General features: G+C 45.3%; 1 protein-coding gene and 1 pseudogene across 1 annotated transcript; one reads left to right on the top strand and one right to left on the bottom strand.

The window, feature by feature from the left end:
* The window catches only part of LOC136449994 (arginine-specific demethylase JMJ20-like), a 52008-nt pseudogene extending 43880 nt beyond the window's left edge, over positions 1–8128 (top strand).
* Positions 8129–8448: 320 nt separating this feature from the next.
* Positions 8449–11361, bottom strand: LOC136449993 (protein neprosin-like). Its single transcript, XM_066450246.1, has 5 exons — positions 10787–11361; positions 10303–10623; positions 9898–10116; positions 9649–9795; positions 8449–9314 (listed from the first exon to the last, which is right to left on the bottom strand). The coding sequence occupies exons 1-5, from the start codon at positions 11012–11014 to the stop codon at positions 8934–8936; spliced, it is 1296 nt and encodes a 431-aa protein (XP_066306343.1). The 5' UTR covers positions 11015–11361; the 3' UTR covers positions 8449–8933.
* Positions 11362–15281: the final 3920 nt, after the last annotated feature.

Raw genomic sequence — 15281 nt, 5'->3', positions numbered from 1 at the left:
AAATGTAGCCTCATCTAGCGGTTTAGTGAAGATATCCGCTAATTGATCTTCGGTTCTTACACCTTCTAGTGATATATCATTTTTAGCAACATAATCTCTTAGAAAGTGATGGCGGATATCTTTGTGCATGGTGCGAGAGTGTTGAACCGGATTATTTGCAAGTTTTACCGTACTTTCATTATCGCACAAAAGAGGTACCTTTTCTAGAACTACACCATAGTCTAGCAAAGTTTATTTCATGTATAAAATTTGTGCACAACAAGCACCCTCGGCAATGTATTCCGCTTCAGCGGTGGACAAAGCCGCACTATTTTGTTTCTTAGAGGACCAAGACACAAGTGATCTACCAAGCAAATGGCACCCTCCGGATGTGCTCTTTCTATCAACTTTGCAACCGGCGTAATCCGAATCGGAATAGCCGATTAATTCAAATATAGCTCCTTTGGGATACCAAAGGTCAATGCTTGGTGTGTGCTTAAGGTACCTAAGGATTCTTTTTACGGTAATTAAATGTGTTTCCTTAGGATTAGTTTAAAATCTAGCACACATATACACACTAAACATGATGTCGGGCCTAGATGTGGTTAAATATAACAAGCTACCAATCATAGAACGGTAGAGAGTTTGATCAACCGGGTTACCTCCCTCATCTAGGTCGAGATGTCCATTGGTAGGCATTGGTGTCTAGATTGGCTTACATTCATCCATCTTGAATCTCTTGAGAAGATCTTTTGTGTATTTCTCTTGAGAGATGAAGATGCCTTCTTTCATTTGCTTGACTTGAAAACCAAGAAAGAATGTAAGCTCACCAATCATGGACATCTCGAACTCCTTCGACATCAATTCACCAAATTCTTTGCATGAGTCTTCATTTGATGATCCAAAGATGATATCATCAACATATACTTGACAAATGAAGATATGCCCATCAAGCTTCTTGGTGAATAGTGTGGTGTCGACCTTCCCAATGGTGAAGCCCTTGTCAATGAGGAAGTCCCGAAGGCGCTCATACCAAGCTCTTGGGGCGTGCTTAAGCCCATATAGTGTCTTGGAAAACCTATAAACATGATTAGGATATCTAGGGTCTTCAAACCTGGGACGTTGATCAACATAGACTAGTTCATTAATAAAGCCATTTAAAAATGCACTTTTCACATCCATTTGATATAGTTTCATTTCATGATGTGATGCATATGCAAGTAGGATACGGATGGCTTCTAATCTTGCAACCGGTGCAAAGATCTCTCCAAAATCCAAACCTTCAACTTGGGAGAACCCCTTTGCAACTAGTCTTGCCTTGTTCCTCACAACAACACCTTGATCATCTTGCTTGTTGCGGAACACCCACTTTGTTCCAATGACTCTTGCACCTTTTGGTCACTCTTCAAGAGTCCAAACTTCATTACGAGTGAAGTTATTCAACTCTTCATGCATGGCATTGATTCAATCCGGATCTTTAAGAGCTTCTTCTACCTTGGTAGACTCATAGCAAGAGACAAAAGAGTGATGAGCAATAAATGAAGCAAGTTTTTGAGATCGAGTCATTACACCCTTTGATGGATTCCCTATGATGAGATATTGTGGATGATCTTGTGGGAGAGGTGTATTTCTTCTATTGACCATTTGAGGAGGATGTTGTGGAGCATCAACATCTTGTGCTTGTACCACCATTTGCTCATGAGAGCTATGAGTATCTTCATTTTCTACTCTCTCATCTTTTTCATCATCTTGTGGCACACTTGATGAAGAAGGTTGATCAATGACTTGTACATCATCTTCATCATCTTTTGGCTTGATGTCTCCAACTGGAATGTTCTTCATAACCTCCCTCAATGGTTCATCACCTACATCATCAAGATTCTCATGTGCTCCTTGGAAGCCGTTAGATTCATCAAATTCTACATCATATGTTTCTTCAACCAAGTCGGTGGTATGATTAAATACTCTATATGCTTTGGACTTTGATGAGTAACCAACAAGAAAACCAATATCACAACGTCTTTGGAACTTCCCTAGGTATTGCCGCTTCTTGTAGATGTAGCATTTGCAACCAAACACCCTAAAGAAGGAGACGTCCAGCTTCTTCCCATTGAGCAACTCATAAGGTGTCTTGTCAAGGAACTTTTGAAGGAATAGGTGGTTTGATGCATAGCATGCGGTGTTGATTGCTTCCACCCATAGAGCTTCGGGGGTATTGTACTCATCTAACATTATCCTTGCAAGAGTGATCAAAGTCTAGTTCTTCCTCTCAACTATATCATTTTGTTGAGGAGTATAAGTTGCGGAGACTTCATGCTTGATCCCAACTTCATCACAATAAGCTTCAATGTTTGTGTTGTCAAATTCTTTTCCATTGTCACTTCTTATCTTCTTAAGCTTCACTTTAAATTCATTTTGAGCTCTCTTGGCAAACTTCTTGAAGCACGATGCAACTTCGGATTTGTCATGAATGAAGAATACCCATGTATACCTTGAATAGTCATCAACAATCACAAGACAATAGAGATTCCCTCCTAAACTCTTATATATTGTTGGTCCAAATAAATCCATGTGTAGGAGTTCTAGCACTCTTGTGGTTGACATGAAAGCTTTGGTTGGATGAGTATTTGCAACTTGCTTGCCGGCTTGACATGTACTACAAAGCTTGTCATTTTCAAACTTCACATCCTTCAACCCTCTCACCAAATCATTCTTCATAAGTTTCTTGAGTGAGCTCATCCCAACATGAGCAAGTCTTCTATGCCATAGCCACCCAAGTGTTGTTTTGGTGAATAGGCAAGTCTTCAAATTTATATCTTCAGAGGTGAAGTCCACTAGATATAAGTTGTTGTATCTAAATCCATTGAATATCACTTGATTATCGTCTACCTTGGATACAACAACCTCCTTCTCGGTGAACAAGCATTGGAAGCCAAGATCACACAATTGTCCAACAGATAGCAAGTTGAAGCTCAATGTGGCAACATATAGCACATTGGAGATGGAATGATGATTTGATATTGCCACTTTGCCCAATCCTTTAACCTTGCCCTTTGAATTATCTCCAAATGTTATTTTCTCTTGTTCGTCTACTTCTTCATCTAGTGAGGTGAACATACGAGGATCACCGGTCATATGTTGAGTGCAACCACTATCAATAACCCAATGACTTCCACCAGTCTTGTAGTTCACCTACACACAAGAGATTCAAGCTTTAGGAATCCAAACTTGTTGAGGGCCCTTCACCTTCTCAACAAGTGACTTAGCCACCCAAATCTTCTTAGGCCTATTCTTGTTAGGGGGACCTAAGAACATGACTTTCATCTTCCCACTAGAGTCCTTTCTAAGCATGTAGTGAGCATTGAAGGCAAAGGATCTAGCATGCTTGGGCAAGGGTTGTGGCGGTGGAGTTTGGCACTCATGAGCAAAGTGGCCTTCTTGTCCACACTCAAAACATCTCTTTGGCTTTGGCTTTGGCTTTGATTATTGTTGTTGAACTTGAGCCTTCTTCTTCTCTACACTTGCCACATATCCAATGCCACTTCTATCCATCTTCATGATGGTGTTCATGAGTAGCTCACTTTGGATGTGCTTGCCTCTAGCAAACTTGCTCAACCCAATCTTGAGATGCTCTTTCTCCAACTTGAGCTTCTTATTTTCTTCCTTTAGAGCATCATCTTTCTTCTCTTCCTTGAGCTTCTTATTTTCTTCTTTGAGCTTCTCATTCTCAAGAATCAACTCTTTGTCATGATCAAGAGTTTCTAGCACAATGGTGTTGTGGCTTTTCATTTCTTCAAGATCTTTCATGAGCTTTTCATTTGTGTTCTTGAGCTTGACATATTCATCATAGTCATTGCACTCAACCACTTGCTTGCCTTTGCCACTAGATCCTTGCTCAATGCTCTCATCAATTAAATCATCACATGATGTAGCTATATCAATCTTAACAACATGGTTAGTAGCATCATGTGGCTCATTTGGTAAAAATTCTTGAGCAATAACAAGAGTATCATGATTGATCTTAAGAGTTATATACTCATCTTTTAGCTTGTTGTGACTAGTGATGAGCTCATTGTGCATCCACTCAAGTTTATCATGTTTATTTTTAAGCTCTTTCTTAGAAGATTTGAGCTCCTTGAGTTTGGATGATATAGCATCATTAGTTTCTCTAAGCTCATCATTAGCCTTTTCCAATGTATCACACTTTGCTAAGAGTGAATTATTTTTAGCATCAAGCTTTTCATTTGTAGCTCTACACTTTCTAATGATCTTAGTGTATTTTCTTAGTATTTTGATAAGATCATCATATGATGGTGAATCATCATCATCGCTATTGCTATCATCATCACTAGCTTGCTCATCATCACTACTATCATCATTCTTAGTTACCTTGCGTTCACCCTTGGCCATAAGGCATAGGTGTGTAGAGGATGATAGCGATGGTGGCGGTGAAGATGAAAGGTCATAGCAATGGTGGCCACCTTCTCATTGTCACTATCATCATTGGATGATCCACTAGATAAATCAATGTCCATGAGCCAATCACCGACGATGTAGGCCTTTCCACTCTTCTTCTTCTTGTGGAAGTCTTTCTTTTTGCCATCTCTCTTCTTGTATGGCTTGTTCTTCTTCTTCTTCTCATCTTCATCTTCATTACTTGAGTCATCTTTCTTACCCTTGTTCTTATTCTTGAACTTGTCTTTCTTGGGCTTGGGGCATTGATGTGCTAGATGACCAAGTTCACCACAATTGAAGCAATCCATTTCGGAGATTGGCTTTCTTCTAGAGCTTGTAAAGAACTTCTTCTTCTTGCTGTCGAACTTGATGCCACTCTTGTTTAGCTTCTTTAGCATCTTGGCGGCTTTCTTCACCATGAGAGCAAGATTTTCATCTTCATCTTCTTCATCACTTGAGCTCTCATACTCAAGTCTTGCTTTGCCCTTGTCTTGGCTAGTTTTGAATGCTAAGTCCTTCCTTTTCTTCTTAGTAGAGGATGAGCCATCTTGTGGCGTGATGTGCATGTACATCTCATGAGCATTGATCTTTCCCAAGATTTGTGTCGGTGTAGCGGTGGAAAGATCACCTTGGTGTAACACGATCACAATATGCCCATATTTGTCAATGGGGAGGACACTCAAAATCTTTCTCACAACGTCGGATTATAACATTTAAGTAAGTCCAAGCCCATTGACTTCCTCTACAAGAACATTTAAACGTGAATACATCTCATTAGCACATTCTTTGGGAAGCATCTCAAATGAATTTAGCTTTTTAATCACAAGATGATAGCATTCCTCACGCTCACTCTTGGTTCCCTCATGGAGCGCACAAACGTCTGACCATAGTGCATGGATGTCTTTGTGGTTCCTTACGCGGCTGAACACATCTTTGCAAAGGCCTCTAAAGATGGTGTTTCAAGCCTTTGCATTCTATTTTTCATAATTAACCTCATAGCCTTGTAAGTTAGTAGCATCCTGAGGTTTTGGGAAGCCTTGTGAGGCGGCTCTAAGAATACCAACGTCTAGAGCTTCTAAGTACGCCTCCATGCGGATTTTCCAATATGGAAAGTCATCTCCCTCAAAGATAAGAGGAGGTCCATCCCTGTGAGACATCTTGCTCTAAGCGGTTAAGCTTAAAAATGTGAGCACGAGGCTCCGATGACAATTGAAAGGATCAAGATGCCCAAGAGGGGGGTGAATTGGGCTAATTCTAAATTTTCTTACAATAATTAAATCCTATGGTTAGCCTAATTAACCCCTTGTGCCTAGAAAAGTGTTTCTATTAATCTAACGCACAACGGACTTGCAACCTATGTTCCAAACTTACTCTAGCATGGCAATTCTATGAATGTAAAGACAAGTATTGAACTGCTCAAAGTAAATGCTCAAAGTAAATAGAGAGAGAGGAACGTGACGATATTTTGCCGAGGTATCGGAGAGTCGCCTCTCCCCACTAGTCCTGGTTGGAGCACCCGTGCAAGGGTGTAGCTCCCCCTTGATCCGCGCAAGGATCAAGTGCTCTCTACGGGTTGATTCTTCGACACTCCGTCGCGGTGAATTACCTAAAACCGCTCACAACTTCAGTTGGGTCACCCACAAGCTCCGTCGGGTGATCACCAAGCTCCCAATCACCACCAAGCCATTTAGGTGATGGTGATCACCAAGAGTAACAAGCACGAACTCTCACTTGACCACGCGAAGCCTAATGAGAAAGGTGGATGCACACTTTGCTACTCTTGATTCACTAATGAGGCTACTCTCTTGGATTCACGAATTTTAATCACCTCACTAGGACCTTGCTCTTCTTGGCACTCACAAACGTGTTTCTCAGCTGTTGGAATGAGCAAAAGTAACTCCACACATGAGTGGAGCTTCTATTTATAAGGCAGCCTGAAAAATGAACCGTTATGAGCTTCTGCGGGGTGACCGGATGCTCCGGTCATGTTGACCGGACGCTCCGGTCAGTTCAACCTGCATTCCAGTGATAAAGTGTTGACCGGACGCTGGCAGGGTCCGATCACTACTAATCGGACGCGTCCGGTCGCATTAAACCCTCACTGGAACCTTACTGTACTCGACCGGACACTGAACCCAGGGTCCGGTCAGTATTGACTGGACGCGTCCGGTCGCAGATTCCCTTCTCTGGAACCTTACTAGAGTCGACCGGACGCTGCCTCTCAGCGTCTGGTCACTTGACCACTCCAGCGTCCGATCGCACCGAATGCAATCTCTTGATCAAATGAACTGACCAGACCCTGCGGCCAGCGTCCGGTCGCACCGGAGCCAGTGTCCGGTCAGCATTTGACCCTCCATTCACTTCCAACTCTCGAACATATGTGAATGAAGTTTGCTCTATAGGATCATAGGGCTGTTGTGAGGCTACCTAGTGCTAGTTTTAACAAGTGTGCACCACACCTAACTCACTAGACTCATCTAGGTCAAGCTACCCGTCCATACCCCCTTAATAGTACGACCAAAGAAAAAATAAAGTCCTAAACTACCTAAGTGTCACTCTAACTCCAATCGACACTTAGAACTAGTCATCCTTAACCTTGTCGTCCATCCTTTGAAAATCAAAACGATTTCCATCGTAGGGGCATGACAACCTTGATTGCCCAATTGATCTCCATTACCATGACCTAACTTAATTACCTCTGCAAAACACACATTAGTCATAGTAATCTTGTATTGTCATTAATCACCGAAACCCAACAAGGGGCCTAGATGCTTTCAATGTGCAAGTAAAAAATCAAGTATACTAGCATTTATACATATTTATCCGAGTAAAAATCAATTATTTTGGTATGTACATATATTTTTGCATGTGAAAAGAACTAAATATAGATATTTATGCATGTAACATATCAAGTGTACACATTTATAAATATAATAAACTTAAGTATATAAATTTATCCATACATAAATGAACTAGATTTACTTCGTGTTCGCCTAAACAGCCGTTTAAACGGTAACCCGTTTAATACTGTTTATCTTCGTTTTGTTTATGCCGTTTAGACCGTTTTTCCTGTTTTTTGACCGTTTAATTTCCGTTTACCCCATAAACAAAACAATTTACCACCGTTTATCGTTTAGTGGTCGTTTCATCGGCCGTTTAGGCCGTTTAGATGAACCCTGCTCTGAGTCGACCACATGCTCTGCTACTAGTACAGCCCAACATGAAGGGACAAACGGTTGCTGATCCGTCTTTTTCGACGTGTTTTTTTAGCTGAAATAATATTTTTCTCTTGCAGCAGCCAGAACCGTGTTTCGGGGCCTAGGCCTGAAGCTGCTCACTGCTGCGCCCGGTAGCAGCGGAATGAAAAGGCCAAGAAAGACCCAGTGGCCGGCTCTCTCTCTTCTTGGCCGAACGCTACTCTTGGCTTGAAGGTGCCTGTGGCTGCCATCTGCTAGCTTTCAGTGTCCGGCGGCCATGTTCCTTCTTCTCACTCTCACCTGTGGCTGTAGATTCTAGGAGGAGCTAGCAACGGGAGCAGACCGACCGGTGAGGTGGTCCAGGTCCTGGAGATGTGAGTGTAATAAGGCTGGGAAAAATGGTTGGATCGGTGGATTAGATGCTTCCGCTTTACTGCAGAATGCATGGATGTAACTTGGACGTGAAGGAAGGGACAAATGCCTTGGGAGATAAAAGAAGCTAAAGGAGAAAAAACTACTGTACTAGTGTACCCCGGCCCCCTACAGGCAGGTTACTGTACAGCTCTAGATTCTAGCTAGAAATATATAGCATGGCATTCCGGCTAATTCTGTCGTCTCATGAGTTTCATGTTCCTCGTTGACGCGATCGGTTATATTGTTTCACCGAGGTGTTTGATTGCTTCTAGTAGCTTCAAATGTCAGCACACAGTTTTACTAGCTTTTCGAGGTCGAGGTACTTGATTTGTTTTCGCTTGAATTTAGAAACGACGACGACAAGACTTTGCATGAGGCTCTGTTGCTTAGCGTCCAAGCGCGGTACAAGCTTACTAGTTTTGGTTTCTCTTTGTTCATGATCGATTACTGAAGACTTTGAGTCAGAGGCAAGCAAGGTAAGCTGGAAAAGGAGTAAACAAATGCATGTATATACTGCTACCTTGGCTACATTGTTCAGGGGGCTTTTACATTACAACTCGATCGATCATGCTACCTGATGAACTGGACTACGTTTAACTGGCACTGAACCCTTCACCCTTTTGTTTCAGACCACTAAGAAAGGAAAAAAAAAGAAGAAAACTACATGATCCAGAATTCTCGCTTTTGAGAAATTAATTAACCTTTGGTGGGAAGGAAGGAAAAGAAAATAATAACAAGAAAGAAAGAAAAGACCAGAACCAGACCAATAAAGATACTTGTCTGGAGAAGCAAAATGCAAAAAGGTAGGTATTGGTATCCTCCTCCCCTGCATGGCTGCATCATCACCAAGTAACGAGACGATCTTGGAATGGATCAGGATTGCTACCGCTACGTGCACCTGACGTTCCTGCCCGGCCCGCCGTAGTAGAAGTAGTTTCCCCAGACGGCGTTGACGCCGCCCTGGATGTCGTAGCAGTTGGGGTGGTCGGCGGTGACGTGGAAGCCGGCGGCGAGCGGGACGAGGCTGTTGTCCCAGTCCACCACCTCCAGGTTGCGGAAGTAGGAGGCCCGGCCGAAGCCTTCCCCGGCGAAGTGGCCGCTGCCCATCTGCGTGGCCGTGTGGGACCCCGACGCGCGCGTGTTCACCACCTCGCCGCCGAACTGCACCATGCTCGCGTGCGACGCCAGGTGGCTGAACAGCAGCGACGGCCAGTACCCCACCAGCTCGCCGGAGCCGAACTCCAGCCACCAGTTGCCGTGGTTCGGGTCCTGAAAGAGCCAGTAGATTTCAGGTTAATTTGAAGTGAATGAAACAGAGAAAAAGCAAAGACGAGGAAAATTCAGCTCCACCACTGCTACTCATCATATTCATTTGTAAAAATAAAAAAAAAACTAACGTGCTGTGTGTGAAAAGCCGCGCACTTGAAAAGCCGAAAGGAGGAAGCAAACTAAAGCAAGGACTGGAGTGCACTGATGTGCGGCGTGTGCTGCTGTCTGCCGCCTGCGCCCCGTGCAGGGAGAGGCACGGACGGAGTTGCCATTGAACGAGCTAGGACCGGCGGGGACCGCATACTAGATGAGAGATTGAGAGATGCCTACGCACCTTCCAGACGAGCAGGCTGATGTCGAACTGGCCGGCGTTGTAGGCGGAGGTGGGCGAGATGGCGGCGCCCATGGCGATGCGGCTGTTGGTCTGGATGAAGCCGGAGCAGAGGAGGTTGTAGCACCCGGTGGTCTGGTACGCGTCCGTCTGCAGGTCATCAGATCAGTCAAGACTCGATCAAGATGCTAGATGCATGAGGTGATGAGCAATTGAGCAGAGGAGGTGCGTGCAGCGAGTGCAAATGCTCACCGTCCAGTAGGTGAAGAACCTTGGCGCGTTGTCCCCGTACAGCTGCGGGCTGACCTGCCACCCTGCCTCGATGGTGTTGAGGTCGTTGCCGAAGGATCCCGCGATGACCCAGATCTGCGACAGGCTGAACTCCGACGCCGTGCTCACCTGCGGCGCCCACACGTTGATGCTCGCCTTGGCGCCGTAGTACTCGTCGCCGGCCACGTACCCCACCGCGTGCTGCATGCGTCAGGGACGACGGTGCACTCGTTAGCTAGCCTATCAATTGCTTCGATCTGAATGATGTCAGGCTGTTGTAATAACTGCAAGCGGGATTGGACGTTTCGTTCCTCCTAGTTTGTGGTCTGGCTTGTAGCGCTTGTCAGCTACGAGTACTATTGGCCCCCAATTCCCATGATCCTATACCTCGTGTCCGCCGGAGACGGAGTCGCGCCGCACCCTGCTTGCGGGCGCCCTGCCGAACCGCCTGACGGAGCTGGCGCGGAGCACGTCCGCCTCCGTGACCCGCCTGATGGGCACGGACCCCTCCGGGCACGCTTCCCCGGAGGCCGCCCACAGCTGGACGCCGGCATCCGCGGTGGTGTCATTACTGGGGCGGCGGCTGTGGTGGTGCCCCTTGGGCCTCGCCGGCGGGTCCGCCAGTGGCCTCTGCGCGCGCAGCCTTGGGTGGTCGAAGGCCGGCTGCAGGTGCGCCGCCACGCAGTCGATGAGGTCGCCGTCGGGGCTCTGCAGTGCAGACACACACGCCGACAACCGAGCAAGCAAGGTCACTATCAGTGTCGTCATTGCAAATCATGCACACACAGTGACACAGACACCTCGATCGGCGACGGAACAACAAAGAGAGCAACCAATGCAAGAGCAGAGGAGGAGAGGTGCACGCACGTGCCTGGATGGTCCGGAGCGCCGGCTTGTTGAGCCTCTTGAGCAGCGCCTGCACCCTCCTGTACCGCCGGAGCTCGTCGCCGGGCCGGAACCTCTGCGTGTCGTTCTTCGCCGCGGTGGCCCTGGCCCAGCCGGCGGCAAGAAGAAGCGCGACGAGCAGGAGGCGCACGAGGTGGGCAGCGGCGGCGCGGGACGAAGAATAGGAGGAACACGAGGCCATCGTCGTCGCCATCAGTGCGGCGTCCGCCTGCTGATGATCGGCTTGTGAATCCTCCTGCTGCAGATGCAGTTGCAGAAGAGTGGCTTGTGCCCTTGGCTGCTCACGCGCTTCTTCTCCCAAGCAGGCGACGAAGAATACATTGGCCGGTTCGCTTCCGCCTGTATGTGACTGCTGCTTGGGAGTGGGAGCTGGTGCTGCTGCTGCCGCCGCCACAAATAATCGAGCTGGGCGCCGTCCGACAGCACGCGCGGCTCTGCACTCTCAAGTGACAGCTGGCGGATCGTTGTTTCGATTTGGCCAAACACGAACGAAGGAGCACTCCTCCTCCCTCTACGCAACGATATCTCTGCTCTCTGCTGCTTCTTCCAAGGCGCTGCCGAGGCGAGCACACCGGGGGCGCTATATAGCATAGCACTGGCACTGGCACTGGCAGCCACGTAACTAGGCGGCTTATCGATCATGGTGACTAGAGATAGAAGAGAGAGGAAGTAACTACTAGTACTCCAGCAGTTAGCTTAGCCATAGGGGGCCGGGCCGGGGCCGACAAAGCATGAGGCTTTGCAGCATGAGGCAATTGAGTTGGGTTGAGAGGGAGGAGGAATCCCATAATTTACTGTGTGCCCAACCAAACGTCCCCCCAGCCCAGGTGTGGAAGTGCCCATGCCATGCAATGGAGTGCTGCGGCTGCGCAAGCGCGATGCAATGAGTGGCAAGGAAAGGCATGCATATGCCATTGGCAATTTGCCTCCACAACTCACCTCCCATGTCGTCTGTGTTGTGTGTGTCCACCACATTGCATGCACCAGCCCAACCGGTTAAAGAGACAAACGGGCAAAGCAGCAGCAGCAGTGGTCTCGTCTCATCATACGCCGGGGATACTTGCAGGATGGGTATGTAGGCCAAAGGGGTATGCATACTCTTTGAGTATTTGGCATATTTGTCGTAAGTTGACATGCATCGATCAATTGATGAGGCGCGCGCGCGTCTGGTAAAGCTGTTGTCCCCTCCTCCTTAGCGAATCCGATGCCCAACATCTTTTTATTTTCCACGGTGCATGTCGACCACCTTCGCGGAATTACTCGTCTCATCAGACGTGTCTGACGATCAGTGTACAAGCCGACCATGTTATGGGACTTCCATACGGTGGGCGATCGAGCTCTCAGGAAGCACTATAACTGGACCAACACAATTACCGCCACCCCTCTCTAAAAGTGGAGGAACAAACAAACAAACAAAAAAGAAGCCACGTTTGGCGTGGCTGGCCTTAATGGCTTCGGCTTTCTTGTTTTTAGCTTCAGAACTGTTCTCGTGTGCTCTTTCGGTGGGCTTTTAAGTAAACTGATGATCTACTAAAGCCCTGCAAAAAAAGACCTTACATAGAGCATATCAGGATTTCAATCAAAACATTGAAAAGTGTTCAATGACTACTAATATATTACCAATTGCGGCCAAATCAATATCAAGGCATTTTTTGAGAAAATAGTTTTTTTTTTAATTTTGACGTCCTCAGGAGTTTTGCACCAAATCATTGAAGCTTGTAAATTTCTAGCCTCAGGCTAAGGATAAACTCTAAAAAAAGCAACAAAAGATAAGTGTCTAAAAGAGCATTAATGACAAACTAAGCTTTGAGAGCCTATAGGAAGACAACCATTCATTTTTGGGGAAAATCTCAATTGTCGTAGTCTCCTTTTGGAAAATGGACTAAAACCGTGTCCAACAACTCACCATCAAAATAATCTATAAAGAAGAGTGTAATATTTTTTTGTCAAAAATTGTATCATTTCTTGTCAACCATATAGACCAAAATACTACACTTGCCCTTGCGAATTTAAAACCACAGTTTATTTGGTTCAACTTGCTGTAACTATGTTTGTAAAATAAATTAGTCATTGATATGTGATGTACGAAGCCATTGATACAACTTTCAGATATCATTGCAGACATTTTTCTAGTAATTGTTGGAACAAATGACAACATTCGAGTATTTCAACTCTTAATACACCCTGTGAAAATGAAAAATAAGGAGCACGTGTGTGTGCGCGCTTGTGGATATCTATTGTGTAATTCATAAAAAAATAACTACATAACTGGTTTAGTTCTTGAAAATCACAATTTCCACTACCTTATAGTAAGCTAGTTTAAAAAAAGTTTCAATTTCTGAAAATGAGGCATTGTAATCTATCTGAAACACGTATAAGATGTAATTAGCAAGCCTTAAGCTTTATTTGCGTGAAGCCATGAATCAATGTTCAAATAACAAGCAAGCAAAAAATAAGCCCCCCTTTAGAATGCAGTTTTTTTTTTCTTCTAATTTCATATGTTTTTTCAGTGAAAATGAACTGATTTCTGTCAAATCTATGTATAACTTACGTGAAATTTATTGATTTCAAATGGGTCCTAAATCTGTGTCTGCATGCAGCTTGCTTGACCACTTTAAACCCGGTCAATCTTGAGCTACACAGGTGTTCTCGTAGGACCGAGGGGGCAAGAGGCAATAGAATGCAATGGGGGCAGAGTCCAGTGGCTTTGGCCTTTGGGTTGGGTCCGCTCTTCATCTTTTTTATTCCGGTGCTCTATTCTCTTCTTTTCACCCATCTCCTTCCCCTTTATCTCCTTCATTGGGTTCTGCAGGGAGCATGCTTGCTTGGCTACATAGCTATTGCTTGCTCCTATGGGTGTGGCTGTGGCCACTCTACTCATCAGAACTCTCCTTTGCTGTTCATCTGCAGCTGCCTGCTGCTTGGTCCTACATGGAATGAAACTCTGATTGTCTGTCTCAGAGGTCCCCAGATCTCCATGTACATGCTACCTTTCACTGTTTCCTAGGTCCTCTACACTCCAAACTAGTTTTTACTTTTTTCTTTTACCCTGGATACATGCATGGGGCAAAAAAGGGGCTTCTATTGTGTTTGTTTGCACTTGCAGGGCCAAAGGAATTTTCACCTCATTGACAGAATGTAACTTTTTCGTGTCTTGGGCCACGCTTAGTTTCACCAAATTTCTAACTTTGACACTATGCAAAAAGAAGATTTTCCGTCACATCAAACTTGTGGTACATGCATGGAGTACTAAATGTTGACGAAATTAAAAACTAATTGCACAGTTTGGTTGTACTTTGCGAGACGAACGTTTTGAGCCTAATTAGTCAACGATTGGACAATTATTACCGAATAAAAACGAAATGCTACAGTGCACTACTGTGTCGCTGGAAATTCGGCGGCGCCAATTCCGGGCGCAACTAAACGCGGCCTTGGTGTGCCAAAGGCATGCACGGAAATATGGAATGAACAGTGACTCCCAGGTAGTAAAATTTGAAAAGCGTTCCCGGTGCCTCCGGTACCAAAAACGTTTCTTGTCCCGTCCCGGGATCTGTTAAGTTTTGCCCATCGTGCCTCTGGGTTTCATACAAGGTTCAAAATAAACCTTCCATTTTTCCCTGTGGGACTGAATTTGAAGAACAGTTCGTATCCAAGAAATCTCTCTGCTGTGCCGGCCATCATAAACTGAGATGGTCTGAATCCAGTAGATCTTGTGCAGACATACTAGAGAGCCCCCCGAACCTGATACGGAGCAACAGTTCTTGCTCTACTTTTGGCTGCATCTCAGTACACCGTACACGCACGTATGAACAGGCACAGATCCTCTCTCCCAGAACTCAACCCCGTTTCAGCCTGCAGGCGTATTGAGCTTACATGCCGGCATATCAGGCATGGTACAATATTTTTCTCTCCTATAAAATCAGCCATACAAATCAACACAAACAGCTTATATACTAGCCGCTATATATTACTGAGCTGATCTCTCTCGTAACCGTGCCATGAGCTTTACTGACGACGAGTATTCTATTTTTACCTCCGTCCACTGATCGACTGCACTAACCAGCAGCAGCAGCAGAAGTAATCATGCCCTTCGTATACTCTGCAAAGCCCTTTGCAAAGCGATCGGCTAACGTGGGGCCTGCCGCGTATCTCAGGTTGTGTTTAGTTCATGAAATTTGGGAATTTGGCTACTATAGCGCTTTCGTTTTTATTTAGTAATTAGTGTTCAATCATGGATTAATTAGGCTCAAAATGTTCGTCTCGCGATTTCCAACCAAACTGTACAATTAGTTTTTTTTCATCTATATTTAATGCTCCATGCACGTATCGCAAGATTCGATGTAATAGCTACTGTAGCATTTTTTGGAAAACTTTTTGGGAACTAAACACAGCCTCACTGTCCTGGATTTTGAGAGCAGTTTTGTTTTCTTTATTACTCGGAGCACTAGCAGAGCCGTGCA

The sequence above is a fragment of the Miscanthus floridulus genome, chromosome 5, assembly GCF_019320115.1.
Source record: "Miscanthus floridulus cultivar M001 chromosome 5, ASM1932011v1, whole genome shotgun sequence".
NCBI classification, from domain to species: domain Eukaryota; kingdom Viridiplantae; phylum Streptophyta; class Magnoliopsida; order Poales; family Poaceae; genus Miscanthus; species Miscanthus floridulus.
The sequence above is the reverse complement of the archived record's forward strand: the minus strand, read 5'-3'. Positions and strand labels throughout refer to the sequence as shown.

What these genes read in the sequence shown, in the direction of transcription:
- LOC136449993 (XM_066450246.1), bottom strand. Translation starts at nt 11,014, where the DNA reads ATGGCGACGACGATGGCCTCGTGTTCCTCCTATTCTTCGTCCCGCGCC. An exon ending in CGGCGCTCCGGACCATCCAG is followed by an intron (nt 10,624 to 10,786) that starts GCACGTGCGTGC and finishes TCTGCACTGCAG; the next exon opens with AGCCCCGACGGCGACCTCAT. An exon ending in TCAGCCTGCTCGTCTGGAAG is followed by an intron (nt 9,315 to 9,648) that starts GTGCGTAGGCAT and finishes TGGCTCTTTCAG; the next exon opens with GACCCGAACCACGGCAACTG.